The 26,965-nt window shown below is 42.8% G+C and overlaps 1 protein-coding gene across 1 annotated transcript; it reads left to right on the forward strand.

The window, feature by feature from the left end:
• On the forward strand, positions 1–26,965 carry LOC139559387 (four and a half LIM domains protein 3-like). The gene is made up of 6 exons (XM_071375365.1): positions 1–194; positions 21,850–22,029; positions 23,075–23,249; positions 24,971–25,140; positions 25,291–25,477; positions 26,093–26,965. The coding sequence occupies exons 2-6, from the start codon at positions 21,874–21,876 to the stop codon at positions 26,251–26,253; spliced, it is 849 nt and encodes a 282-aa protein (XP_071231466.1). The 5' UTR covers positions 1–194; positions 21,850–21,873; the 3' UTR covers positions 26,254–26,965.

The raw sequence follows: 26,965 nt of genomic DNA on the forward strand, positions 1-26,965 counted from the left end.
AGTAAAGCGAGAAGCGAAATTTCTGTAGGGCGTGTTTTTACGCGCTTGCCTGATGCTGTTGCGCACGGGAGGTAGTAGGCTACACAATGCATTTCACATTCGTTGAAGTTGAGAAGGATTCAGCACTGCGTCGGATCTTGACTTGTCAATATTTGGAGTCAATTTTGCTGCCAGAGAAAAGCTGCAAGCTACAGGTTGGTGACTGAAACAAATAAACTACATTTGACAAAGTTCCCTGACACGAAAGTAGCTGTAAATTGGTGGTATGATATTTTACAATCATTTGTATGAGTTTTATAACAAATAATAACAAAATTATGAGAGCCGATAAGATCAATATTTGATTGAAAACGAGATTAAGTGAACAGTCTTGTTTATTCTTACTTTTACTTGTCTACATTTTAGTCAATAAAGCACCTGGATAATACAGTTGGTGATGCGAATCGAGTCACCTGTCGAATCGTCCGTTATTAGACCCTTCAGTTCTAGCCTACTGACTATTTTATCTGATAAAATGTGTTATATGTTAACTATTGTCATAAATTGAGAAAGGTATTTATGCTTATTTTTATCAAGGGAACAGAAATTCGCGTGACGTTTTAGGTCAAGATATATGGACACTCGACATCCACAAGACAGGTCACAGCTCGAGAGATCTTTCACACAACTCACCTGTGTCTCAGAGAGTACAGTATTCGAGCTGAGAAACCCTTTGATATTCTATCATACACACACGATTCGACATGAAGCAGATGCACAAACACATTTATTGTTGTTTTTTGTTGTTGACACAAACCACGGACAGAGAATGGAATTTGTCTTCTCTCTCTCTCATGCTCTCTCATGCTCTCTCTCGGTTATTTGTCCTCTTTAACTCTCTTTACACTTTATACATCCTGTTGCACAGATTCTTAGCATCTGTCCCTTCTCTCCCAAGGAACTGGACTGACAGGATATATCGTAGGATGTAGCCTAATTTTACTTTAGAATGAGGAAACTAACTGAGGGATGTTGGGGGTTGGGGTTAGTTGCCTTGGACAGAGGCACACAAGTTTATAATTGATACCTAAGACCACACCACAACAATACCTGCAGACCATTTTGAACCGGTATGATTTAAAGAGAGAACAGGGAGTCTTTTGAAGAGACGAGCCTCTCTGTAACAGTTGCCCCCAAGTCAATCTCTCTGTTTGAATTTCATGGATTCTGACACATTAATGTTGAACAATAACACACATAACATATTATTTGCTCACACATTCAAACTAAGAGCTTGATTAACAGTGTCTTGATATGGTGGGGGGAGACACTGTATAACAGGAAGAAGACAGTTTAATATACACTGTTGTTTTCAACTGTTTTACTTTTGTGTGATTTTCTGGCCTTATCGGCATCGCAATAAAAACTGGTAGGACAAATGCTGTGTAGGACACCTATGCAGCCATCTCAATTAGCCAACATCCTTAAGAGTAATGTCATGTCTTATACTTAAGATTGCAAGTATTATTTTCCCAGACACTCACCATCGTTGGCACCAAATGGAATAGTTTCTGCATGTATTCAGCAAACTCTATATCCATGTCATCATGTGAGTTCGACGCACTTTGGGTGTAATTAACATAGCTCTTTGATTACTTCAACAATTGGCTTTTTATGAGGAGTCTTTCCCTGTGAGTAACCAGCAATGTGGTGGCAACCAAAAAGAACTGCTTCATTATTTTTAGAAAAGGAGGAATTTGCCGTTTTTAGAACAGAGGGAGGATGGAAGAAAAATGCATTTGCTGTTTTTTTCAATCCCAACATTGGACCCACCACATGATTCTGCCACATTCTGACCACAGTCTCATTCCTCTGACATTCTTCTCATTGGGGAAGGTTGGGTCTGTGTACAATCATTGGAGCAGAGCCAAACGGTTTCCAGGACTTCTGGAGATGGACAAGTCTTTCCCAGGCTGGGAATACATTGTTAATAGCAACGTATTCCCCATATAGTGCACTACTTTTGGAATAGTGCCATTTGGGACATACCCTGGTACGGGCTCAGGCCATAATTAGGGACATTGACCCATAGGTTGTAAATGATTCATTATCATTATCACACTGTTGTTTGTGTTTCCATTTCCTCCTTGCCTGGCTGGTTCTAGAGTGTCACTTTTCCCACCATGAACAGCAGCAATGGAAGATTTAAAAGGAGTTGGGATGTGAGCTCAGAGTTATGCCCTCCTGTCTCTTTCCCCCTTCTTTCTCTCTCTCTCTTTCTCTTTCTTTTTCTCTTTCTCTTTCTCTTTCTCTTTCTCTTTCTCTTTCTCTTTCTCTTTCTAATGGATTTGGTCCCATTCATTCATTGTCTCCAGAAACATGTGCATTCCACTCCATCTCATACTTCCTCAAACTCCCTCTCTCCCAACAAAATTCTGTTTGGGGTCTAGAACCATTTGTCTCAACAGTCCTAAAGTGCTTACACATGTAGATGTTACTCAAAAACAAAGACAAATAAATCTTACAGCATTCATGAAACAAAGGCAACAGGCTGTAGGGTCGCCAGGGGCTCTGGGAAAATAAACGCCGTTGATACTATTAACACCCGGGGCCTGGGGTTGGATGGATGCTCGCTCTACTGGCTACCAGCATCTGATGCTGGGAAAATATGTTTACATGCATATTTGTTTTGGATAATGACTGACTGCTGATTGTGCACATCAAGCAAACTTTATTTATTTATTCTTTGGCCGAATTCCCACTGCAAAATAATCCAAATGAAACATAGCCTGTTGCCAAAAGCAACTTTGCTTCAGAAGAGGATGCTAGTGACGTTTCCTGCCTTCTTATCTCCATGACTACCTTTTAATAGATATAGGAGATTATATGTATTCCCCCTTTCAATTGATTTTCATCAGTTTATCTTCTAATTTAAAGCACATATTTGTTGTTATCTTTACTAGACTGACTTCTACACCATGTCATACTCAGGCCTTTCCTTTTCTTTGTTCATGAAGATAGCATAGGTCTACCACACAGAGCGAAGAAGGCCTTGGCACAGTGACGTCTTTTTATTTGTTGTCAGATTTGGCCTTTTGTTTTAGTACACACCAGAGGTGGTGCGGGAGGGATGTAGTTCTAAGAAGGTTTTCAGCTGCATCTTGCGTTGTTCCCTACGGGGCATAAACAGCCAGCTGGGGGCCCAAAGCTAAACACAGCCAAGCACGTACCCTCTCATTCATTTTGCTTTTATTGTTCCTCAAAGGGCAGGTAAAAGATTACAGGCTCAGTTTTTCTGTGTTAATGTCAGCAAGGGATTTTTTAATTACTACCCTGCGGAGCAGGTGGAGTCCGTGTTTGTCATTAAATTCAGATAAGAATGAAGATTAGGTAAAGTCTTCACTTGTCTTGAGTTGATATTGTCATCATCGCCCAGTCTGTGTTTCCCAGTGCAATTTTGTCTCTTTTCAACACATTGATTCAAGTGATCTCCCAAGGACATTGGTAAAGGAATGTTGGACTTGGTCGATGTTCAATTATCCAAAACGAGATGTTTTGCAAACTGTGTCTCAAAACATCCCGTTTGGAATGTTGATACAGACAGACATTGCATATCAACTTGATGAGAGCTACCTCTGTTCATTTTGGTTTGTGTGTGCGTGCAGGCAGCTAACAGTGCTTTCTGATCCGGCAGGAAGTCAGTCACTTCACATTGGGTCTCTTTGTACTGGGATAAAAGAGAGAGGGAGCAGTCATCCGACCGATGGCTGTAAGGGACAAGCCTTTCCTTTTTTTCTGGCAGAATTTACTGCCCCAACCATGAACATTTTACTAAAGCTACAGGAGCTTTTAATGTGTTTATAGCACCTTTTAAAGCCCATCAATATCATTCTCTGTGAGCTGTGTTGTGTGACCCAAAAAAGTCTGACAAAATGTGAACTGTTCTGGGCAGGAACATTATTAAACATAGACTAATCCGGTTTCATGATAAATAAATATAAAAGTAAAGTGGGGTAACTATTAAATGACAGCTGACAGTGTGATCACTCTCTCTGTAGCCCATGTGAGTACGACCTTTAAACAGGTTAACATTCACTTGACCCAGTCATTCCCTGACCCAGTCTGTAATACCTACGTGTTTCAAGAAGACCAAGAAGTGGCTGTTCCACTGGATGTCATAAGGTGAATGCACCAATTTGTAAGTCGCTCTGGATAAGAGCGTCTGCTAAATGACTTAAATGTAAATGTAAAGACCAACGTAGTCCCTGTGCCCAGGAAAGCCAAGGTAAATTATTATTAGCCCTTAACATTCACTTCTGTAGCCATGAAATGCTTTGAAAGGATGGTCATGGCTCACATCAACACCATCATCCCAGACACCCTGTACCCACTCCAAATCGCATACCGCCCCAACAGATCCACATATTACGCTATCTCTATTGTACTCCACACTGCCCTCTCCCACCTGGACAAGAGGAACACCTGTGTGAGAATGCTGTTCAGTTAATACAGCTCAGCGTCCAACACCATAGTGCCTTCCAAGCTCATCACTAAGCTAAGGACCCTGAGGTTGAACACCTCCCTCTGCAACTGGATCCTGGACTTCCTGACGGGCCGCCCCAGGTGGTGAGAGTAGGCAACCACACATCTGCCACGCTGACCCTCAACACAGGGGCCCCTCAGGGGTACGTGCTTACTCCCCTCCTGTACACCCTGTTCACCCACGACTGCGTGGCCCGCACATCTCCAACGCCATCATTAAGTTTTCTGACGACATGACGGTGGTAGGCCTGATCATCGCCGACAACGATATAGGTAGGGGGTCAGAGACCTGGTAGTGTGGTGCCAGGACAACAACCTCTCCCTCAACATCAGTAAGACAAAGGAGCTCATCATGAACTATGGGAAACGGAGGGCCGAGCACTCCCCCATTCACATTAACGGGGCTGTAGTGGAGCGGGTCGAGAGCTTCAAGTACCTTGGTGTCCACATCACTAAGGATCTATCATGGTCCACACACACCAACACAGTCGTAAAGAGGGCACAACAACGCTTCTTCCCTCTCAAAAGGCTGAAAAGATTTGGCATGGGCCCTCAGAGCCTCAAAAGGTTCTACAGCTGCACCATTGAGACCATCTTGACTGGCTGCATCACAGCTTGTTATGGCTACTGCTTGGCATCCGTACGCAAAGGCGCTACAGAGAGTAATGCGTATGACCCAGTACATCACTGGGTCCGAGCTCCCTGCCATCCATGTGGTGACAGAGGAAGGCCCTATGAATGGTCAAAGACTCCAGCCACCCAAGTCATAGACTCTTCTCTCTGCTACCGCATGGCAAGCAGTACCAATTCACGAAGTCTGGAACCAACAGGACCCTGAGCTTCTAACACCAAGCCATAAGACTTCTAAATAATTAAACAAATCGATACGCAGACTATCTACATTGACCTGTTTTCCACCAACTTTGTTGGACTCATCACATACAGCACAGTCAAAAGTTTGGATACCTACTCATTCCAGGGTTTTTATTTATTTTTACTATTTTTCTACATTGTAGAATATTAGTGAAGACTTCAAAACTATGAAATATCACATATGGAATCATGCAGTAACCAAAAAAGTGTTAAACAAATCAAAATATATTTGACATTCTTCAAAGTAGGCACCCTTTGCCTTGATGACAGCTTTGCTTACTCTTGGCATTCTCTCAACCAGCTTAATGAGGAATGATTTTCCAACAGTCTTGAAGGAGTTCCCACATATGCTGAGCACTTGTTGGCTGCTTTTCCTTCACTCTGCGGTCTGACTCATCCCAAACCATCTCAATTGGGTTGAGGTCGGGTGATTGTGGAGGCCAGGTCATCTGATGCAGCACTCCATCACTCTACTTGGTCAAATATCTGGAGCCTGGAGGTGTGTTTTGGGTCATTGTCCTAATGATAGTCCCACTAAGCGCTAACCAGATGGGATGGCGTATTGCTGCAGAATGCTGTGGAAGCCATGCTGGTTAAGTGTACATTGAATTATAACTACATCACCAACAGTGTCACCAGCAAAGCACTCCCACAACATCACACCTCCTCCTCCATGCTTCACGGTGGGAAACACACATGCGGAGATCATCCGTTCACCTACTCTGAGTCTCACAAAGACACGGCAGTTGGAAACAAAAATCTTAAATTTGGACTCATCAGACCAAAGGACAGATTTCCACCGGTCTAATGTCCATTGCTTGCAGTGGTGGAAAAAGTACCCAATTGTCATATTTGAGTAAAAGTAAAGATACCTTAAAAGAAAATGACTCAAGTCAAAGTGAAAGTCACCCAGTAAAATACTACTTGAGTAAAAGTCTAAAAGTATTTGGTTTTAAATATACTTAAGCATCAAAAGTAAATGTAATCACTAAAATATACTTAAGTATCAAAAGTAAAAGTATAAATCATTTCAAATTCCTTATATTATGCAACCCAAACGGCATGATTTTCTTGTTTTTTAAATTTACGGATAGCCAGGGGCACACTTCAACAGTCAGACATAATTTACAAACGAAGCATTTGTATATAGTGAGTCTGCCAGATCAGAAGCAGTGGGGATAACCAGGGATGTTCTCTTGATAAGTGCGTGAATGAGACCATTTTTGTGTCCTGCTAAGCATTCACAATGTAACGAGTACTTTTGGGTGTCAGGGAAAATGTAAGGAGTAAAAAGTACATTATTTTCTTTAGGAATGTAGTGGAGTAAAAGTAAAAGTTGTCAAAAATATAAATAATAAAGTACAGATACCCACAAGAACTACTTAAGTAGTACTTTAAAGTATTTTTTATTTAAGTACTGTACACCACTGATTGCTCGTGTTTCTTGGCCCAAGCAAGTCTTCTTCTTATTGATGTCCTTTAGTAGTGTTTTTGTTGTTGATGCAGCAATTCGACCATGGAGACCTGATTCGCATACTGTAGTTTATGTTGAGATGTGTCTGTTACTTGAACTCCGTGAAGCATTTATTTGGGCTGCAATTTCTGAGGCAGGTAACACTAATGAACTTATCCTCCGCAGCAGAGGTAACTCTGGGTCTTCCTTTCCTGTGGCGGTCCTCATGATAGCGCCTGATGGTTTTTGCGACTGCACTTGAAGAAACTTTCAAAGTGAAATTTTCCGCATTGACTGACCTTCATGTCTTAAAGTAATGATGGACTGTCGTCTTTGCTTATTTGAGCTGTTCTTTACATAATATGTACTTGGTCTTTTACCAAATAGGGCTATCTTCTGTATACCACCCCTACCTTGTCACGACACAACTGATTGGCTTAAGCACATTAAGAAGAAAATAAATTCCACAATTTAACTTTTAACAAGGCATACCTGTTAATTGAAATGAATTTCAGGTGACTACCTCATGAAGCTGGTTGTGAGAATGCCAAGATAATAAAGAAAACCCCTTGAATTAGTAGGTGTGTCCAAGCTTTTGACTGGTACTGTATGAATTTAGGGTTGGATCAGAATCACTGGTATAATCACTGGCCAGAACGGAGAATTAAGTAAAACCACAAGTCCAAATTCCTATCTCTATCGATGGTTAATTTAGGAAAGCGCCGATTCTAGCTAGCTAGCCACCAGAGGACAACAACACAACAAGATGCATTTTCTTTCTGTCAAGAATGACATTTGACTTGTGATGTGATTGGTCTGAACTCTTTCTGACAAGACAGCATCAGATATTCTGCACATACTGAGACAAAGGGGCGCAGTTTTGTTCAATCGAATCCTTTCTCCGGTGAGGTACATTCAGCCTCTTGTGAATGGCAGGAAATGTATGAAACACAGAGAGTCGAAAGATAAATAACGTTGTTTCTTTTTTTCTTGGTCAATTTTTTGGGGAAGCCTGGCTTCCCCTTGGCATCCATGAATACATGCCACTGGTGTAGAGGGAGTGATCAGAACGCAACTGAGTGAGCGAGACACGGAGGTGAAAGGGAGTTTAATTAATAATAAGTCATGTTTGATTCATGGCTTGGTTTCTTTATTGTTTTACCCCACAAATACACATGTACAAATGGAACATTAAAGTCAAAGCAAATGAATGTTGTCTTCAAGACAAAAGTTTTACCCAATAGTTTTACAGTATTTGAAAAAATATATATATCTGGTTAAAGATCAAGTTTGGACGTCCGTTCGAGTGCTCAAGTACTCGATACTCATGCCCATCCCTATAAAATAATATTGTTCCTTCAGTTTTGTTGAGTTTAGAGTGACGAAAAATAGCTAGCTAACAGCTAACTGCTCTCTCAAGTCTCATCATTGAGACCAGCAACAGAATGAATGCAGCGCGAAAAGCGTAGGGAGCGAGGGACAGACAGAGACGAGCAGCTAATGGATACTAACAAAGAAAGGTTTTTCTGATTTCGGGCAGAGCCTTAAATTTGGCAAAAGCAATCTGGCCTGTGTAGGGTTGGGCCTGAACGTTGCATGTAGGACTCAGGCATAAAATTAATGCTTGTGCAGGGCTCGAATTTGAATGTCAGTGGAAAGCGCAATACATCACCCAGCACATGTCAACAAGCACAACCAGCTGAGGAGTCTTTTTTTGAATCCTAGGAAGAAACTGGTAATGTTATCATAGGCTACCTACACACTACTGTAGGATTGTTCCATTTCATACAAAGACTCCTTTCTCTTAGCTCTTGCTCCTAGGTGTCATGGGGTTTCATCATGGAACATTCTGGTTTGTAAAGCATAGGGCACACTAGACTCCTCTGCTGGGAAAATAAACACACAGGGTGCATCCCAAATGGATCCCTATTCCCTTTATAGTACACTACTTTTGACCAGAGCCCCATTGGTCCTGCAGTAGAACTCACATGGCTCATGCAGTTACAACTGGCTCCGCACTCTGAAGAAAATGTCAGGTTAGAAAGAAAATAACTTCAGAGAACCTTGAAGGGACAGAGAGTGGCCTGGTCTGTTGTTGGGCCATGTGGGAGACGAAGAGGGGGAGTATGTTTTGCTGTCTGGCTCACAGTGCAAAGCCTTCAGAGTTGATGACTCCGATTAATCTTTCACCAGCGTGGACAATATATCTGAAGAATATCCAGGTGTCCGCTGTGGCTGGAGGTGCGAAATGCAGAGTTATAACAGAAGTGTGCTAGGAGAGAAAAACACGTGTCCCACTGATGGATTTCTGTTTGACTTAACCACTCACTGGGAGCAGGACGCAGAGACACAGATACATTTATATATACTGAACAAAAATATAAACGCAACATGCAACAATTTCCAAGATTTTACTGAGTTCCAGTTCATATAAGGAAATCAGTACATTTAAATAAACTCATTAGGTCACAAGCTATGCATTTCAACTGACTGGGCAGGGGTGCAGCCATGGATGGGCCTGGGTGGGCATAGGCCCACCCACTTGGCAGCCAGGCCCACTAACTAATAGGGATGTAAACAAATTTGTGCACAAAATATGAGAGAAATAAGTGGAAAAATAAGTGGATACATAACATTTTGTGGATACATAACATTTCTGGGATCTTTTATTTCAGCTCATGAAACATGGGACCAACACTTTACATGTTACGTTTATATTTCTGTTCAGTGAAGGGTAGGTCCAATCCATCTGTGGCTCCGAAAACAATGATGCTAGCCAGCTACTCTGTGTTACGATATGTGTACGTGTGTGTACGTGTATTTGTATGTGCCCATCCTGCTGTTCATTCTTTTACTCCTTGCTCTATTTTTGAGGCATTCCCTCTAAATCGTTTCTATACCCGGGTCATGTTCATGTGTAACACGACCATCAGTCATAAGGATGAGGAACCACAGAGGGAGTGTATCCATGCCGACGTGGCTCATTCAGGGTCAGTCATCTCCTCTACAGCTGGAAAGGACATGCTGTTTGGGAATAGCTCTTTGTAGTTCAGTAGCTCTTACAATAACAGAACGGTCTGGACATTGCATAAATGAGCCGAAATTGAGTTTAAACAAAGATATAAATATTGTCCGTGGGTGGATAGACGCAATAGATAAAAAATTATCCAACAGAAAGGGCGTGGTTTGTATTTTGATTTTGGTCAGACATATACATTTTTATGGTTAACATTTTTATCACTTTCAAAAGATAGAAAGGAATGTCATAATGCTTATACTTGTCGACACAAGTATAACGTATTTGCAGATGTCATGCTGTGTGGGGACTATGCCCGGAAGGAAGGCCATTGTTGTATCAGTGCAGTGGTTTTAGGGATGGATGAACTAGAATAGCTAGAAGCCTAACCTCTTGAGAGACATTAGCAGGGGAAGTCAAGCTGATTTCCACCGCTCTCACAATAAACGGACATGAAACAGATATGGAGTTTGATGGACTTGTCTGTTTTGTGTTCCGTCCAAGTGTCTTTGACCTTGTAAAGCCTCAAACCTCTTCAGGCTGATGCAGCCTAGCTGATGGGGGAGGAGGATATGGCTGAATGTTCCCATTACAAATGCTCTGCTGCTATGACATTTTGTGGAGGTTAGCCAAGTTTTCAGTTGCTTGATTATAAACAAAAGAGACAAATAGGGTGGATAAAACAGAAGTTGTTCTTTCGCCAAGTCTTCTGTCTTGTGTGCTTGCCATCGTGTATAAATGGTGGCAATAATGGTAAATAAAGTCTGAGGCTAGTCATTTGAATGGCACGTACACCCCACTGCTAAGCCGACTCCTTAATTGACCAGACGCAAATAACTTGTGGGTTCTAGTACATTTAACTCAATACCTGTAAAAAACAACCGCAACTGTGGGATGGAATTCCTTTCATGAGCAATGGCTGATTCCCCCCTGTTTTATATCAAGCCAACCCTGTGTGTGCAAAATGCATTTCCAAGAAATGAGGTCTGCTTCATTAGGAACTCCATGTCTGCGTGCCAAATGGGACCCAATTCCCTATAAAGTGCACTACATTTGGCCAGAGTCCTTTGGGTCCTGGTCAAAAGTAGTGCATTATACAGGTATAGGGAATAGGGTGCCATTTGGGATGCAACCCAGTTCTTGGGTTCAATCACCACTAGGACATGGAGCCTGTGAGGCTGTGACTTCAGCTCTGTCTGCTGAGTGGGAGCTGCTAAACCCTTCACCCCAGAGCTTTCCCTTCCATTCACTCCCCCTTTAAAACCTACCGCCTGAATCTCCGGTGCACATCATTGAACCCACAACCCTTCTCCGCGCTCCTTGCTTTTTGACATTCTGAAAGCATTTCAAGGGTGTTCTTTTCCTTGAAAAGAGGGAAAATATAATAAACAAAATGTCTTCCAAGAGAAACATTTATGTGTCTGCCTTTAGAGTCTCTGTCAATGCCATGTTCCTGACAATGTTTTCTTGAGCCTGTTTTACCTGAACTCTTGAGACTTTTCTCCACTCATGTAATTCCAACCTTTATCCCCCCACTTTTGCTACTCTACACTATGTATGCTTCCCAAATGGCACCCTATTCCCTATATAGTGCACTACTTTTGATCAGGGCCCATATGGTTCTGGTCAAAGTAGTGTACTATGTAGGAAATAGGGTGCCATTTGAGACACAGCCCATATGTACCCTGTTGGACCCTATTTGCCCTTCCCGTTCCATAGGAAAGCTACTGGGGTACATGTATCTGACCTCGTGTCACATACTCTAGCAGCTCCCTACAGACTTAAGAAGTAGCCAGAGGGTGTTATGATTGTCTCAGTATAGTAGAGCTGTCAGGCGTATTTCCACCCCGTCCTCCCTATTCACCATATGAGATGTCAATCACCTGATTAGAACATGTAATCGGGAATGTTTCCCAGGGTGAATCAGGGGCCTTGGCAGCCTGGGTGCCAGATCTGTTTATGTTCTCTTGTCAACTTCTTATGGAATTGTAATGCAAAACCTTGTTTGGCTTGACAATAAAAATTAAGTGTTCAAAATCACAGATCTGGAACCTTGGAGGTTCATGGTGTCTAAACAGCAATAAGTTAAGCTGATCTGTTAGTATGCCGCTGACAGAATGTGCAAGGGCAGTGTGTGCAATATGTATTATGTATTTGGTTGTACGAGACGTGTACAACATGTATGACATGGGTAACGTGCAATGTATGTACTACAGTGCATTTGGAAAGTATTCAGACCTCTTGACTTTTTCCACATTTTGTTACAGCCTTATTCGAAAATTGATGAAATGGTTTTCCCCCTCTTATAAATCTACACACAATATACCATAATGACGAAGCAAAAACAGTATTTTAGAAAATGTTGCACATTTGTAAAAAACAAACAACTGAAATATTACATAAGTATTCAGACCATTTACTCAGTACTTAGTTGAAGCACCTTTGGCAGTGATTACAGCCTCAAGTCTTATTGGGTATGACACCACAAGCTTGGCACACCTGAATTTGGGGAGTTCCTCCCATTCTTCTCTGCAGATTCTCTCAAGCTCTGTCAATTTGGATGGGGAGCGTCGCTGCACAGCTATTTTCAGGTCTTTCCAGAGATGTTCGATCGGGTTCAAGTCCGGGCTCTGGCTGGGCCACTCAAGGTCATTCCGAGACTTGTCCCGAAGCCACTCCTGCATTGTCTTGGCTATGTGCTTAGGGTCGCTGTCTTGTCTGAAGGTGAACCTTCACCCCAGTCTGAGGTCCTGAGCGCTCTGGAGCAGGTTTTCATCAAGGATCTCTCTGTACTTTGCATCGTTCATCTTTCCCTCAATCCTGACTAATCTCCTAGTCCCTGCCACTGAAAAACATCCCCACAGCTTGATGTTGCCACCCCCATGCTTCACCATAGGGAATGTTTCCTCCAGATGTGATGTTTGGCATTCAGGCCAAAGTGTTCAATCTTGTTTCATCAGACTAGAGAATCTTGTTTATCATGGTCTGAGAGTCCTTTAGGTGCCTTTTGGCAAATTCCAAGCGGGTTGTCATGTGCCTATTAGTGAGGAGTGGCTTCCATCTGGCCACTCTACCATAAAGGCCTGATTGGTGGAGTGCTGCAGAGGTGGTTGTCCTTCTAGAAGGTTCTCCCATCTCCACAGAGGAACACTGGAGCTCTGTCAGAGTGACCATTGGGTTCTTGTTCACCTCCCTGACCAAGGCCCTTCTCCCCCAAATGCTCAGTTTGGCCAGCTCTAGGAAGAGTTTTGGTGGTTCCAAACTTCTTCCATTTAAGAATGATGGAGGCCACTGGGATCTTGGGGGCCTTCAATGCTGCAGAATTTTTTTGGTACCCTTCCCCAGATCTGTGCCTCGACATAATCCTGTCTCGGAGCTCTACGGACAATTCCTTCGACCTCATTGCTTGGTTTTTGCTCTGACATGCACTGTCAACTGTTGGACCTTATATAGACAGGTGTGTGCCTTTCCAAATGATGTCCAATCAATTGAATTTACCATAGGTGGATTCAAATGAAGTTGTAGAAAGATCTCAAGGATGATCAATGGAAACAGGATGCACCTGAGCTCAATTTCGAGTCTCATAGTAAAGGGTCTGAATACTTATGTAAATAAGGTATTTCTGTTTTTGTTTTTTTTATACATTTGTAAACATTTATAAAAAACTGTTTTCATTATGGGCTATTGTGTGTAGATTGATGAGGAACAATTTGTAATTAATACAATTTAGAATAAGGCTGTAATGTAACAAAATTTGGAAAAAGTCAAGGGGTCTGAATACTTTCCGAATGCACTGTATGTTGTGTGTGTTTTGTACAGTGTCAATTTTGTATACAGCAGTAGACAATTTCCCCCTCTGGGGCATTAAAGGTCATCCTATCCTACTGTTGACTGGTTGCCTTGGATACTTACTTGTAGGTACATACATTTTTTTTGTTGCATGGGAATCTATCTCTCGCTCTTCTCTCTCTCTCTCTCTCTCTCTCTCTCTCTCTCTCTCTCTCTCTCTCTCTCTCTCTCTCTCTCTCTCTCTCTCTCTCTCTCTCTCAATTTCATTTTAAGGGCGTTTTTGGCATGGAAAACCTATGTTAACATTGCCAAAGCAAGTGAGCTAGATAATAAACAAAATGAAATAAACAATAAAAATTAACAGTAAACATTACATTCACAAAAGTGAGTGACAAAAAATAATTAAGACATTACAAATGTCATATTACGTGCAAATAGTTAAAGTACAAAAGGGAAAATAAATAAACATAAATATGGGTTGTTTTTACAATGGCATTTGTTCCTCACTGGTTGCCCTTTTCTTCTGGCAACAGGTCACTAATATTGCTGCTGTGATTGCACACTGGTATTTCACCCAATAGATATGGGAGTTTATCAGAATTGGGTTTGTTTTTGAATTCTTTGTGGATTTGTGTAATCTGAGGGAAATATGTGTCTCTAATATGGTCATACATTTGGCAGGATGTTAGGAAGTGCAGCTCAGTTTCCACCTCATTTTGTGGGCAGTGTGTACTGTTTTCTCAAGAGCCAGGTCTGCCTACTGCGGCCTTTCTCAATAGCAAGGCTATGCTCACTGAATCTGTACATAGGCAAAGCTTTCCTTAAGTTTGGTTCAGTCACAGTGGTCATGTATTCTGCCACTGTGACTGTTTAGGGCCAAATAGCATTCTAGTTTGCTCTGTATTTTTGTAAATTCTTTCCAATGTGTCAAGTAATTATCTTTTTGTTTTCTCATGATTTGGTCTAATTGTCTAATTGTGTTGCTGTCCTGGGGCTCTGCGGGGTCTGTTTGTGTTTGTGAACAGAGCCCCAGGACCAGCTTGCTTAGGGGGCTCTTCTCCAGGTTCATCTCTCTGTAGGTGATGGCTTTGTAATGGAAGGTTTGGGAATCGCTTCCTTTAAAGGTGGTTGTAGAATTTACCTGCTCTTTTCTGGATTTTGATAGTTAGCGGGTATCGTCCTAATTCTGCTCTGCATGCATTATTTGGTGTTCTACGTTGTACACAGAGGATATTTTTTTTCAGAATTCTGCATGCAAAGTCTCAATTTGGTGTTTGTCCCATTTTGTGAATGTTTGGTTGGTGAGCGGACCCCAGACCTCACAACCATTAAAGAAATGGGTTCTATAACTGATTCAAGTATTTTTTGCCAGATCCTAATTGGTATGTCGAATTTTATGTTCCTTTTAAAGGCATAGAAGGCCCTTCTTGCCTTGTCTCTCAGCATGTTCACAGGTTTGTGGAAGTTACCTGTGGTGCTGATGTTTAGGCCGAGTTATGTACAGTTTTTTGTGTGCTGTAGGGCAACGGTGCCCTAGATGGAATTTGTATTGGTGGTCTTGATAACTGGACCTTTTTTGGAACACCATTATTTTTGTCTTACTGAGATTTACTGTCAGGTCTGACAGAATCTGTGCAGAAGATCTAGGTGCTGCTGTAGGCCCTGCTTGGTTGGGGACAGAAGCACCAGATTATTAGCAAACATGACGTGGATGCTACACTACAGGACTGTTTTGCTAGCACAGACTGGAATATGTTCCGTGATTCATCCAACGGCATCGAGGAATACATCACCTCAGTCATCGGCTTCATCAATAAGTGCATTGATGACGTTGTCCCTACAGTGACTGTACGTACATATCCCAACCAGAAGCCATGGATTACAGGCAAAATCTGCATTGAGCTAATTGCTAGAGCTGCCGCTTTCAAGGAGCGGAAGACTAATCCGGACGCTTATAAGAAATCACGCTGTGCCCTCAGACGAACCATCAAACAAGCAAAGCGTCAATACAGGATTAAGATTGAATCCTACTACACTGACTCTGACACTCACCGGATGTGGCAAGGCTTGAAAACTATTACGGACTACAAAGGGAAACCCAGACGCGAGCTGCCCAGTGACGCGAGCCTACCAGACGAGCAAATGCCTTTTATGCTCGCTTCGAGGCAAGCAACACTGAAGCATGCACGAGCGCACCAGCTGTTCTGGATGACTGTGTGATAACGCTCTCGGTAGCCGATGTGAACAAAACCTTTAAACAGGTGAACATTCACAAAGACGCTGGGCCAGACGGATTACCAGGATGTGTATTCAGAGCATGCGCGGACCAACTGTCAAGTGTCTTCACTGACATTTTCAACCTCTCCCTGACCGAGTCTGTAATACCTACATGTTTCAAGCAAACCACCATAGTGCCTGTGCCCAAGGAAGCCAATGTAACCTGCCTAAATGATTACCGCCCCGTGGCACTCACGTCGGTAGCCTGAAGTGCTTTGAAAGGCTGGTCATGGCTCACATCCTAGACACCCTAGACCCACTCCAATTCGCAAACCGCCCCAACAGATCCACAGATGACGCAATCTCAATCGCACTCCACACTGCCCTTTCTCACCTGGACAAAAGGAACACCTATGTGAGAATGCTGTTCATTGACTACAGCTCAGCATTCAACACCATAGTGCCTACGAAGCTCATCACTAAGCTAAGGACTCTGGGACTAAACACCTCCCTCTGCAACTGGATCCTGGACTTCCTGACGGGCCGTCCCCAGGTGGTAAGAGTAGGCAACAACACGTCTGCCACGCTGATCCTTAACACTGGGGCCCCTCAGGGGTGTGTACTTAGTCCCCTCCTTTATTCCCTGTTCACCCACGACTGCATGGCCAAACACGACTCCAACACCATCATTAAGTTTGCTGACGACACAACAGCCTGATCACTGACAACGATGAGACGGCCTATAGGGAAGAGGTCAGAGAACTGGCAGTTTGGTGCCAGGACAACAACCTCTCCCTGAATGTGAGCAAGACAAAGGAGCTGATCGTAGACTACAGGAAAAGGCGGGCCGAACAGGCCCCCATTAACATCGATGGGGCTGTAGTGGAGCGGGTCGAGAGTTTCAAGTTCCTTGGTGTCCACATCACCCACAAACGATCATGGTCTGAACATACCAAGCCAGTCGTGAAGAGGGCACGACAAAACCTTTTCCCCCTCAGGAGACTGAAAAGATTTGGCATGGGTCCCCAGATCCTCAAAAGGTTCTACAGCTGCACCATCGAGAGCATCCTGACCGGTTGCATCACCGTATGGTCTGGCAACTGCTCGGCATCTGACCGTAAGGTGCTACAGAGGGTAGTGCGAACGGCCCAGTACATCACTGGGGCCAAGCTTCCTGCCATCCAGGACCTATATAATAGGCGGTGTCAGAGGAAAGCCCATAAAATTGTCAGAGACTCCAGTCACCCAAGTTATAGACTGTATTCTCCGCGCCAAGTCTAGGATCAAAAGGTTCCTCAACAGCTTCTACCCCCAAGCCATAAGACTGCTGAAAAATTCATAAAGTCACCACCGGACAATTTACATTAACCTCCCCTCCCCTCCCTTCCCTTGTGTACACTGCTGCTACTCGCTGTTTGTTTGTTACCTATGCATAGTCATTTCTCCCCCACCTACAGGTACAGATTACCTCAACTAGCCTGTACCCCCGCACACTGACTCGGTACCGGTTCCCCTTGTATATAGCCTCGTTATTGTTATTCTTATTGTGTTACTTTTTATTTTAGTCTACTTGGTAAATATTTTCTTCTTCTTGAACTGCACTGTTGGTTAAGGGCTTGTAAGTAAGCATAAAGTCTACACTTGTTGTATTCGGCGCATGTGACAAATAAAGTTTGATTTGATTTGAAACAGTAGACATTTGACTTCAGATTCTAGTAGGGTGAGGCCGGGTGCTGCAGACAGTTCTTGTGCCCTCACCAATTCATTGATATACAGTGGGGAGAACAAGTATTTGATACACTGCCGATTTTGCAGATTTTCCTACTTAAAAAGCATGTAGAGGTCTGTAATTTTTATCATAGGTACACTTCAACTGTGAGAGACGGAATCTAAAACAAAAATCCCGAAAATCACATTGTATGATTTTTAAGTAATTAATTAGCATTTTATTGCATGACATAAGTATTTGATACATCAGAAAAGCAGAACTTAATATTTGGTACAGAATCCTGTGTAAGGGCTATTTGACCAAGGAGAGTGATCAAGTGCTGCATCAAATGACCTGGCCTCCACAATCACCCAACCTCATCCCAAATGAGATGGTTTGGGATGAGTTGGACCGCAGAGTGAAGGAAAAGCAGCCCACAAGTGCTCAGCATGTGGGAACTCCTTCAAGACTGTTGGAAAAGTGTTTCAGATTAAGCTGTTTGAGAGAATGCCAATAGTGTGCAAAGCTGTCATCAAGGCAAAGGATTGCTACTTTGAAGAATATAAAATAGATTTTGATTTGTTTAGCACTTTTTTGGTTACTACATGATTCCATATACAGTGGGGAGAACAAGTATTTGATAACCTGCAAAATCGGCAGTGTTTCCTACTTACAAAGCATGTAGAGGGCTGTAATTTTTATCATAGGTACACTTCAACTGTGAGAGACGGAATCTAAAACAAAAATCCAGAAAATCACATTGTATGATTTTTAAGTAATTAATTAGCATTTTATTGCATGACATAAGTATTTGATACATCAGAAAAGCAGAACTTAATATTTGGTACAGAAACCTTTGTTTGCAATTACAGAGATCATACGTTTCCTGTAGTTCTTGACCAGGTTTGCACACACTGCAGCAGGGATTTTGGCCCACTCCTCCATACAGACCTTCTCCAGATCCTTCAGGTTTCGGGGCTGTCGCTGGGCAATACGGACTTTCAGCTCCCTCCAAAGATTTTCTATTGGGTTCAGGTCTGGAGACTGGCTAGGCCACTCCAGGACCTTGAGATACTTCTTACGGAGCCACTCCTTAGTTGCCCTGGCTGTGTGTTTCGGGTCGTTGTCATGCTGGAAGACCCAGCCACGACCCATCATCAATGCTCTTACTGAGGGAAGGAGGTTGTTGGCTAAGATCTCGCAATACATGGCCCCATCCATCCTCCCCTCAATACGGTGCAGTCGTCCTGTCCCCTTTGCAGAAAAGCATCCCCAAAGAATGATGTTTCCACCTCCATGCTTCACGGTTGGGATGGTGTTCTTGGGGTTGTACTCATCCTTCTTCTTCCTCCAAACACGGCGAGTGGAGTTTAGACCAAAAAGCTCTATTTTTGAATCATCAGACCACATGACCTTCTCCCATTCCTCCTCTGGATCATCCAGATGGTCATTGGCAAACTTCAGACGGGCCTGGACATGCGCCTGCTTGAGCAGGGGGACCTTGTGTGCGCTGCAGGATTTTAATCCATGACGGCGTAGTGTGTTACTAATGGTTTTCTTTGAGACTGTGGTCCCAGCTCTCTTCAGGTCATTGACCAGGTCCTGCCGTGTAGTTCTGGGCTGATCCCTCACCTTCCTCATGATCATTGATGCCCCACGAGGTGAGATCTTGCATGGAGCCCCAGACCGAGGGTGATTGACCATCATCTTGAACTTCTTCTATTTTCTTCTATTTTCTAATAATTGCGCCAACAGTTGTTGCCTTCTCACCAAGCTGCTTGCCTATTGTCCTGTAGCCCATCCCAGCCTTGTGCAGGTCTACAATTTTATCCCTGATGTCCTTACACAGCTCTCTGGTCTTGGCCATTGTGGAGAGGTTGGAGTCTGTTTGATTGAGTGTGTGGACAGGTGTCTTTTATACAGGTAACGAGTTCAAACAGGTGCAGTTAATACAGGTAATGAGTGGAGAACAGGAGGGCTTCTTAAAGAAAAACTAACAGGTCTGTGTGAGCCGGAATTCTTACTGGTTGGTAGGTGATCAAATACTTATGTCATGCAATAAAATGCAAATGAATTACTTAAAAATCATACAATGTGATTTTCTGGATTTTTGTTTTAGATTCCGTCTCTCACAGTTGAAGTGTACCTATGATAAAAATTACAGACCTCTACATGCTTTGTAAGTAGGAAAACCTGCAAAATCGGCAGTGTATCAAATACTTGTTCTCCCCACTGTATATGTTGAAGAGGGTGGGGCTTAAGCTGCATCCCTGTCTCATCCCACGGCCCTGTAGAAAGAAATGTGTGTTTTTTGCCAATTTTAACCGCACACTCGTTGTTTGCGTACATGGATTTTATAATGTTGTATGTTTTTCCCCCAACACCACTTTCCATCAATTTGTATAGCAGACCCTCATGCCAAATTGAGTCAAAAGCTTTTTTGAAATCAACAAAGCATGAGAAGACTTTGCCTTTGTTTTGTTTGTTTGTCAATTAGGGTGTGCAGTACGTGGTCTGTCGTATGGTAATTTGGTAAAATGCCAATTTGACATTTGCTCAATACATTGTGTTCACTGAGGAAATGTATGAGTCTGCTATTAATGATAATGCCAAGGATTTTCCCAAGGTTGCTGTGACGCATATCCCATGGTAGTTATTGGGGTCAAATATGTCCCCGGTTTTGTGGATTGGGGTGATCAATCCTTGGTTACAAATATTGGAGAAGATGCCAGAGCCAATGATGATGTTAGACTTTAAGTATAGCCAATTAAAATGTGTGGTCTGTATATTTTATTATTTCATTGATGATACCATCAACACCACAGGCCTTTTGGGGTTGGAGGGTTTGTATTTTGTCCTGTAGTTCATTCAATGTAATTGGAGAATCCAGTGGGTTCTGGTAGTGTTTAATAGTTGATTCTAAGATTTGTATTTGATCATGTATATGTTTTTGCTGTTTGTTCTTTGTTATAGGGCCAAAAAGATTTGAGAAGTGGTTTACCCATACATCTCTGTTTTGGATAGCTAACTCTTCGTGTTGTTGTTTGTTTAGTGTTTTCCAATTTTCCCAGACGTGGTTAAAGTCTATGGATTTTTAATTACATTGAGCTGATTTCTGACGTGCTGTTCCTTCTTTTTCCGTAGTGTATTTCTGTATTGTTTTAGTGATCCACCATAGTGAAGGCGTAGGCTCAGGTTTTCTGGGTCTCTGTGTTTTTGGTTGGATAGGTTTCTCAATTTCTTTCTTAGATTTTTGCATTCTTCATCAAACCATTTGTCATTGTTGCTAATTTTCTTCCGTTTTTTGTTTGAATTTTTTTGATTTGATAGGGAAGCTGAAAGCTGAAATGTACTGTTTAGGTTTTTTACTTCGAGGTTTACACCTTCACTATTGCAGTGGAATGTTTTGACCAGGAAGTTGTCTAAAAGGGTTACAATTTGTTGTTGCCTAATTGTTTTTTGGTAGGTTTCCACACTACTTTCCTTCCATCTATAGCATTTCTTAATATTATTCCGTTCCTTTGGCTTTGATGCCTCATGATTGAATATTGCTCTGTTCAAGTAGACTGTGATTTTGCTGTGATCTGATAGGGGTGTCAGTGGGCTGACTGTGAACGCTCTGAGAGACTCTGAGTTGAGGTCAGTGATAAAGTAGTCTACAGTACTACTGCCAAGAGATGAGCTATACGTGTAACTACCATAGAAGTCCCCTCGAAGCCTACCATTGACTATATACATACCCAGTGTGCGAAAGAGCTGCAGGAGTTGTGACCGGTTTTTGTTGGTTACGTTGTCGTAGTTGCGCCTAGGGGGAATATGTGGGAGGGAATGCTGTCACCTCCAGGTATGTGTTTGTCTGTTTGTGCTGAGGATGTCAGGTTCTTGTCCAGTTCTGGAATGTAGGTCGCCACAGACTAGTACATGTCCATGGGCATGGAAATTATTAATTTCCCCCTACAGGATGGAGAAGCTGTAAAGGGGATGGGGATTCTAGTGGGGGTAGCACACAGGAGGACATTTTTCTCAGTTTCTAGCCAAATGTAAAATCTTCCTGTTTTGATGAATTTAATAGAGTGAATTAGGCCTGCTCTATACCAAATTAGCATGTTTCTTGTAGGATGACAATGTCTGTATTAATGATTTCTTTCTCTCTCCTCTCTCTCACTCCCCTCACTGCCCCTCCCCCCTCACACGTTCACAGCGCTGTCCTCCTTCCCCTCCTCCTTTGCTCAGCAAACGTTCACTCACTGTGGTTGTGATGTTTCCTTTCAGGAGGTGAATCAGGGATAAGACAACATGAGTGACCGTTTTGACTGTGGCGAGTGCAAGGAGTCCCTGTACGGACGCAAATACATCCAAGTGGAGGACGTTCCCCACTGCATTCCCTGCTATGACCGCCTGTATGCCAACACATGTCAGGAGTGCAAGGAGCTCATCGCACACAATGCACGGGTAAGCATAAACTGTATGATCTGTCTTTGTGTGTGTGGGTGTAAATGTGTTTAGCATATGTTGTGTGTATGAATGTGTTTACATGTGGCAAGTGGGTGTTTTCTGTCTACAGTTGTTTGAATGTGTGCTCACTTCTGAGGTTTTACTTCTGTGTACGTACACGAGTGTGTGCGTGTGTGTATGTGTGCGTGTCCTTGTCCATCTGTTCGGTTATAATGGCTTCTAAAGAGCTGGAGTTCTTGGAAAACACAACTTTCCTGCTCTTTTGGCTAGTACCAAGACATCTGAAAATCCCCTTTGAGCTGCTCCAGGCTGACATTAAGGCCTTTTGGTTAGAGTCAAATGAAAACACAGGGCTGAAGGGAACACCCTTAGACGCCACGGGGCATGGGTGACCCCTGAGTTATGGACTCTCTCAGAGGGACTGGCAGTAAATAAATCTCCTGTTAGCTTTGGCCCTCCTCCTCCTCCACACAATAATAACAGCACTCCTCCCTCTCTGTCCAATTCCCTTTTACTAACACTGTGAAAACCCACCAACGTGTCAAATAAAATGGATTATTATTGTTTTCACCCCAAACATAAAGCGAGACATTAATCATGTGATGTGTGTTAACAGTGTTTGCTTGCACTACAGTTGATCTGGAATATAAGAGGTGGATTATAAAAAAATCTCTTTGTGGACACTGTTTCAATATTTACTCAAATGGTTTAGATTGAAGTTAGAGTTATTCACTAAAACCTCCTTGTTAACAGATCTAATCTAGCTCATTGTCATATAAACATAAATGATGAATGTGAACCAGAGAAGGCTGGTGGGTGGAGATGTAGAAGGACGGGCTCATCGTAATGGCTGGAATGGAAGGAACGGAAAGAAAAGGTATCAAACACATCAAACACATGGTTTCCATTTCCACTCCAGCTATTACAATGAGCCTCGGCCCACCAGCTACCATTAACATGAATGGTCTTTCAATCCAAATATTTCGGACTCTGACCTGTCTTGCCTGGGTCCATCCCTCTCACTCCTCCTCTCCCTCTCCAGGAGCTGTTCTATGAGGACAGACATTACCATGAACACTGTTTCCGTTGTTTTCGCTGCGACCGCTCCCTGGCAGACGAGCCCTTCACCAGCCAGGAGGAGGCGCTCCTGTGCAACGACTGCTACTGCAATGAGTTCTCCTCCAAGTGTGTGGCCTGCGACAAGACCGTCATGCCAGGTACACAAACCTGATACTGTTTACCATGATTAGTAGGAGGTACTAATCGAAACTCTCAAAAACGTGCAGGGATACATGACAACATAACACAACACCAGTGGAGGCTGCTGAGGGAAGCAAATGGAATGGCATCAAATCATGTGTTTGATATATTTGACAACATTCCAGTACCATTACCACGAGCCCTTCCTCCTGTGCACAACACCCTTTGACATTATTGAGCTGAGTCGAGCTGAGCTGTACTGCGCTAGGCTGGTTACACATCCATCATAGTTGCTGTGGCATAAAAGTGCATTAAAAAGACCTTACTGGTGATGCTTTGGCCTGTGGTTACTCAACTCCTGTTCTCACACCTACAGATGTTGGATCTTAATTTGATCACACTGTTGCAAGAGAACTTTTCCGCAATGCAGGATATTAGAACTTGTAGTGTATTTGAGGTTTAAAAAGGCTTCTAAAGTTTGTAATTTAGTTTCCTGTTGTAGCAAACTGGCTCAAATTAAGATCCTATATCTGTATCAATGCCAGGTGTGTAATACCTGGGAAACCTCTGTCATGGGTATTACAGAGTAAGCAGCACTGCTTCAGTCAGTGTCACTAAAGGGAAAACGTATGGGTTCTCACATCCAGTCGTGGACGGCATCGCATGTGTCCCAAATCGCACCCTATTCCCTATGTAGTGCACTACCTTCAGGGCCCTGGTCAAAAGTAGTGCACTACGTAGGGAATAGTTTGCCATTTGGGACATTACCATAAAAAGGCGAATGCATTTTTGTTGTTGAGCAGCTAGGGTGTGACACAGCTTAGATGTGACATTGCAATTGTCTGCTCTCTCGACTGAAAGTGCCTTACTGTTGAATTCTGGCCCCAGGGTCTTTGTGACTGCATGGCAGCATTACGCTATCAGCGGGTGTGGGTGTCAGATGACTGCAAATTACATAGGGTTTAATCTGGACAGGGTGGGGTGGGGTGTTATTTCTCCACAGTTTCTGCAGAACTGAGCAGTCGTTTTGTTAGGTTTCTGTAGTGGAACGCAGTTAAACACTACACTGTGCCCTCGCCCTTTTAAAAAATTCAGGCGGTTACACGTTCCACTGGCCGACCTCCCCACGTGCGCATTTCAGGTCCCAAAGCTCGTAAAACAAGAGCAATGATTAAGAGGTCTGATGTTAATTTTCATAGGAATGGCTCGCTTTTTTATTTTGGCTACTTTTATTACCTACTTGGAGGAAGTGTGTATTTGTGGAAGACCAAACTGCACACGCTTAAAGTCAGAAGTTCCAATAACAGTCACCCATAAACCATAATTCTGAAATACCTCCAGAGCCATTCGGCCCTGACTGGATGTAACACCACACAAGCGTTCTTGATGGTAAAATCTTGTAATATTATTTATACTTTATGAGATGACTGGGAGATATATTGAGTCTGTGTACAAACAGGTTCAGTTATTACTGAATCATCCTGTTTTGGCAATAGCAGTAGTGCGAGCACTTGGAGATTATGCAATGCTGAGGTTGGACAATCTAACCCAGAACTAAAGTGGCTGACATGGCACACAAACTTGGGATGACTACTCAGATGATGACTCTTGCAGACAGACTGAATTATACAAAACCTGTCTGTGTCTCTTTCTCTTTGTCTCTCTTGCTCTCTCTCTCTCTCTTCTTTCTCTCTCTCTCCTCCCTATCTATCCCCCCTCTCCCTCCTCCCTCTGTCAGGCTCAAAGAAGTTAGAGTATGAGGGCTCTGCATGGCACGAGAACTGCTTTGTGTGCCATGGCTGTGAGAAGCCCATCGGTGCCCAGTCCTTCATCCCAGACAAAGACCACTACTACTGTGTACCGTGCTACGAGGGCAGGTTCGCCCCGCGGTGCAGCCACTGCAAAAAGGTGAACCAGGGTCTCCTCAAATCAACTGCAAACCTTCATTATCCTCTCCCTGTCACTGTTAGTGACATGCTCACAGTAGTTGATAGGTTCCTTGTGAAAAAGACTTGCTAGATCAAGTGGGTGAGGTTGATGGGTATGTATCCTCCGTAGGCACTGGCAACAGGGGGTGTGAGCTACAAGGATGAGACGTGGCACAAAGAGTGTTTCGTGTGCACAGGATGCAAGATCCCACTGGCCGGCCAGCCCTTCACCTCCCAGGGAGACACGCCCTACTGCGTCAAGTGCTTCAGCAGCATCTACGCACAGAAGTGTGCCTCCTGTAACTCGCCCATCACAGGTTAGTACATTCTCCATTCGACTAGATAATATGGATTGATTTGAGACACTGTTTTGTCCTTTAATGGAACCTTACATAGCCCATAGAGCTCTGTTCAAAATGAATGCACTATAGAGGTAATAGAGTGCCATTTGGGATGCACTCAATGTCTTCCCCATTATGTCACTTTGTACCAACCCAGGCAAATGCCAGAGCACAGACATACTGTAAATATACTAGGAAGGCTTGTGGCTATGTTTAGAATGCCAATGTTTCAATTAAACACAGGGACCTCTAAGACCTGGCAGATCCTCAGCAGGAGAGTCCCTCTAAGACCTGGCAGATCCTCAGCAGGGCTATTATTGTAGCCAACCATAGAATAACCCACAGAACTTAATGTTCAGAATGTCATTTCTTTGTGTTATGTAATGTCTCTCTTACTGCCCAACTGTCAATCCAGGTGAGAGTCAAAGGTCTCTTTGCAGACGTAGACTATGTCCCAAATGGCACCCTATTCACTTTATAGTGAACTACTTTTGACTAGGGCCCATAGGGCTATATAGGAAATAAGGTGCCATTTGAAACGCAACCGTATTCTATTATAGATGCTAACGAGTGTGTTTTATTTCCCTCCAGGGTTTGGCGAGGGGAAGTATATTTCTTTCCAGGATCGTCAATGGCACCAGCCCTGCTTCAAGTGCTCCCGCTGCTCTGTCTCTCTGGTTGGGGCTGGCTTCTTCCCCGACCGTGACCAGATCCTGTGTGGAGACTGCAACAACGACCAAGAAGACCAATGAGAATCACTGTCTTCGTCCTTCAACTGCACCTGACCAATCACAAATGTACAGTAATAGCTAACAAGTTTGTAACACAGTGGTGTCCACTTCCAGGTTTGTTAACATCTACAGTACAGTACAGAGAGCATCTAAACCTCAACATATTAAAGCAAACACTACATTTTATACTACATCACCTTAAATATATTTATATAAATATATTTTTTTAATTAAATCAGCGTTGCATGTATTCTATGTTGTTAAACTGCCTTTACAACATAAAGCACATTGAAATGTATGTTTAAAGTCAGCAAATAACACAAGTATGATGTAACTAAAGCTTTTCCTCTTGTAATTTGTAATATATTTTTGCACACAAATACATTAAATCCGAAAGTATCCGAAAGTATCGTACGATCTGAAAGTATCGTACATATTAATGCACCTGACCTGGGCTCTGCTGAAATATGGTGTTAGTGATGCACATATAGTGTGACCTACATTTTTGAAGTGCCTTAACAGCTGTATTTTATTGCAGCAATATAAAAAATGATCCAAATGTTGTCAGAGCTCAGCTTGTCAATAATATTTAACTTTTTTCCCCCCACCTTTGTATTATTTTATATAAACCAAGATTGCCTTTCTTGCCTTGTTTTTGTATGCTGTATTGTAACTATTGTGTAGTGTTACTACTCTAAAGAAATAAAGCGTAATTTATTTACTGTAATAATAA

Source organism: Salvelinus alpinus, chromosome 29, assembly GCF_045679555.1.
Source record: "Salvelinus alpinus chromosome 29, SLU_Salpinus.1, whole genome shotgun sequence".
NCBI lineage: Eukaryota > Metazoa > Chordata > Actinopteri > Salmoniformes > Salmonidae > Salvelinus > Salvelinus alpinus.

Coding starts and splice junctions, on each gene's coding strand:
- LOC139559387 (XM_071375365.1), top strand. CDS start 21,874: ATGAGTGACCGTTTTGACTGTGGCGAGTGCAAGGAGTCCCTGTACGGA. Junction 22,030..23,074: donor TCATCGCACACAATGCACGG/GTAAGCATAAAC, acceptor CTCCCTCTCCAG/GAGCTGTTCTATGAGGACAG. Junction 25,478..26,092: donor CTGTAACTCGCCCATCACAG/GTTAGTACATTC, acceptor ATTTCCCTCCAG/GGTTTGGCGAGGGGAAGTAT.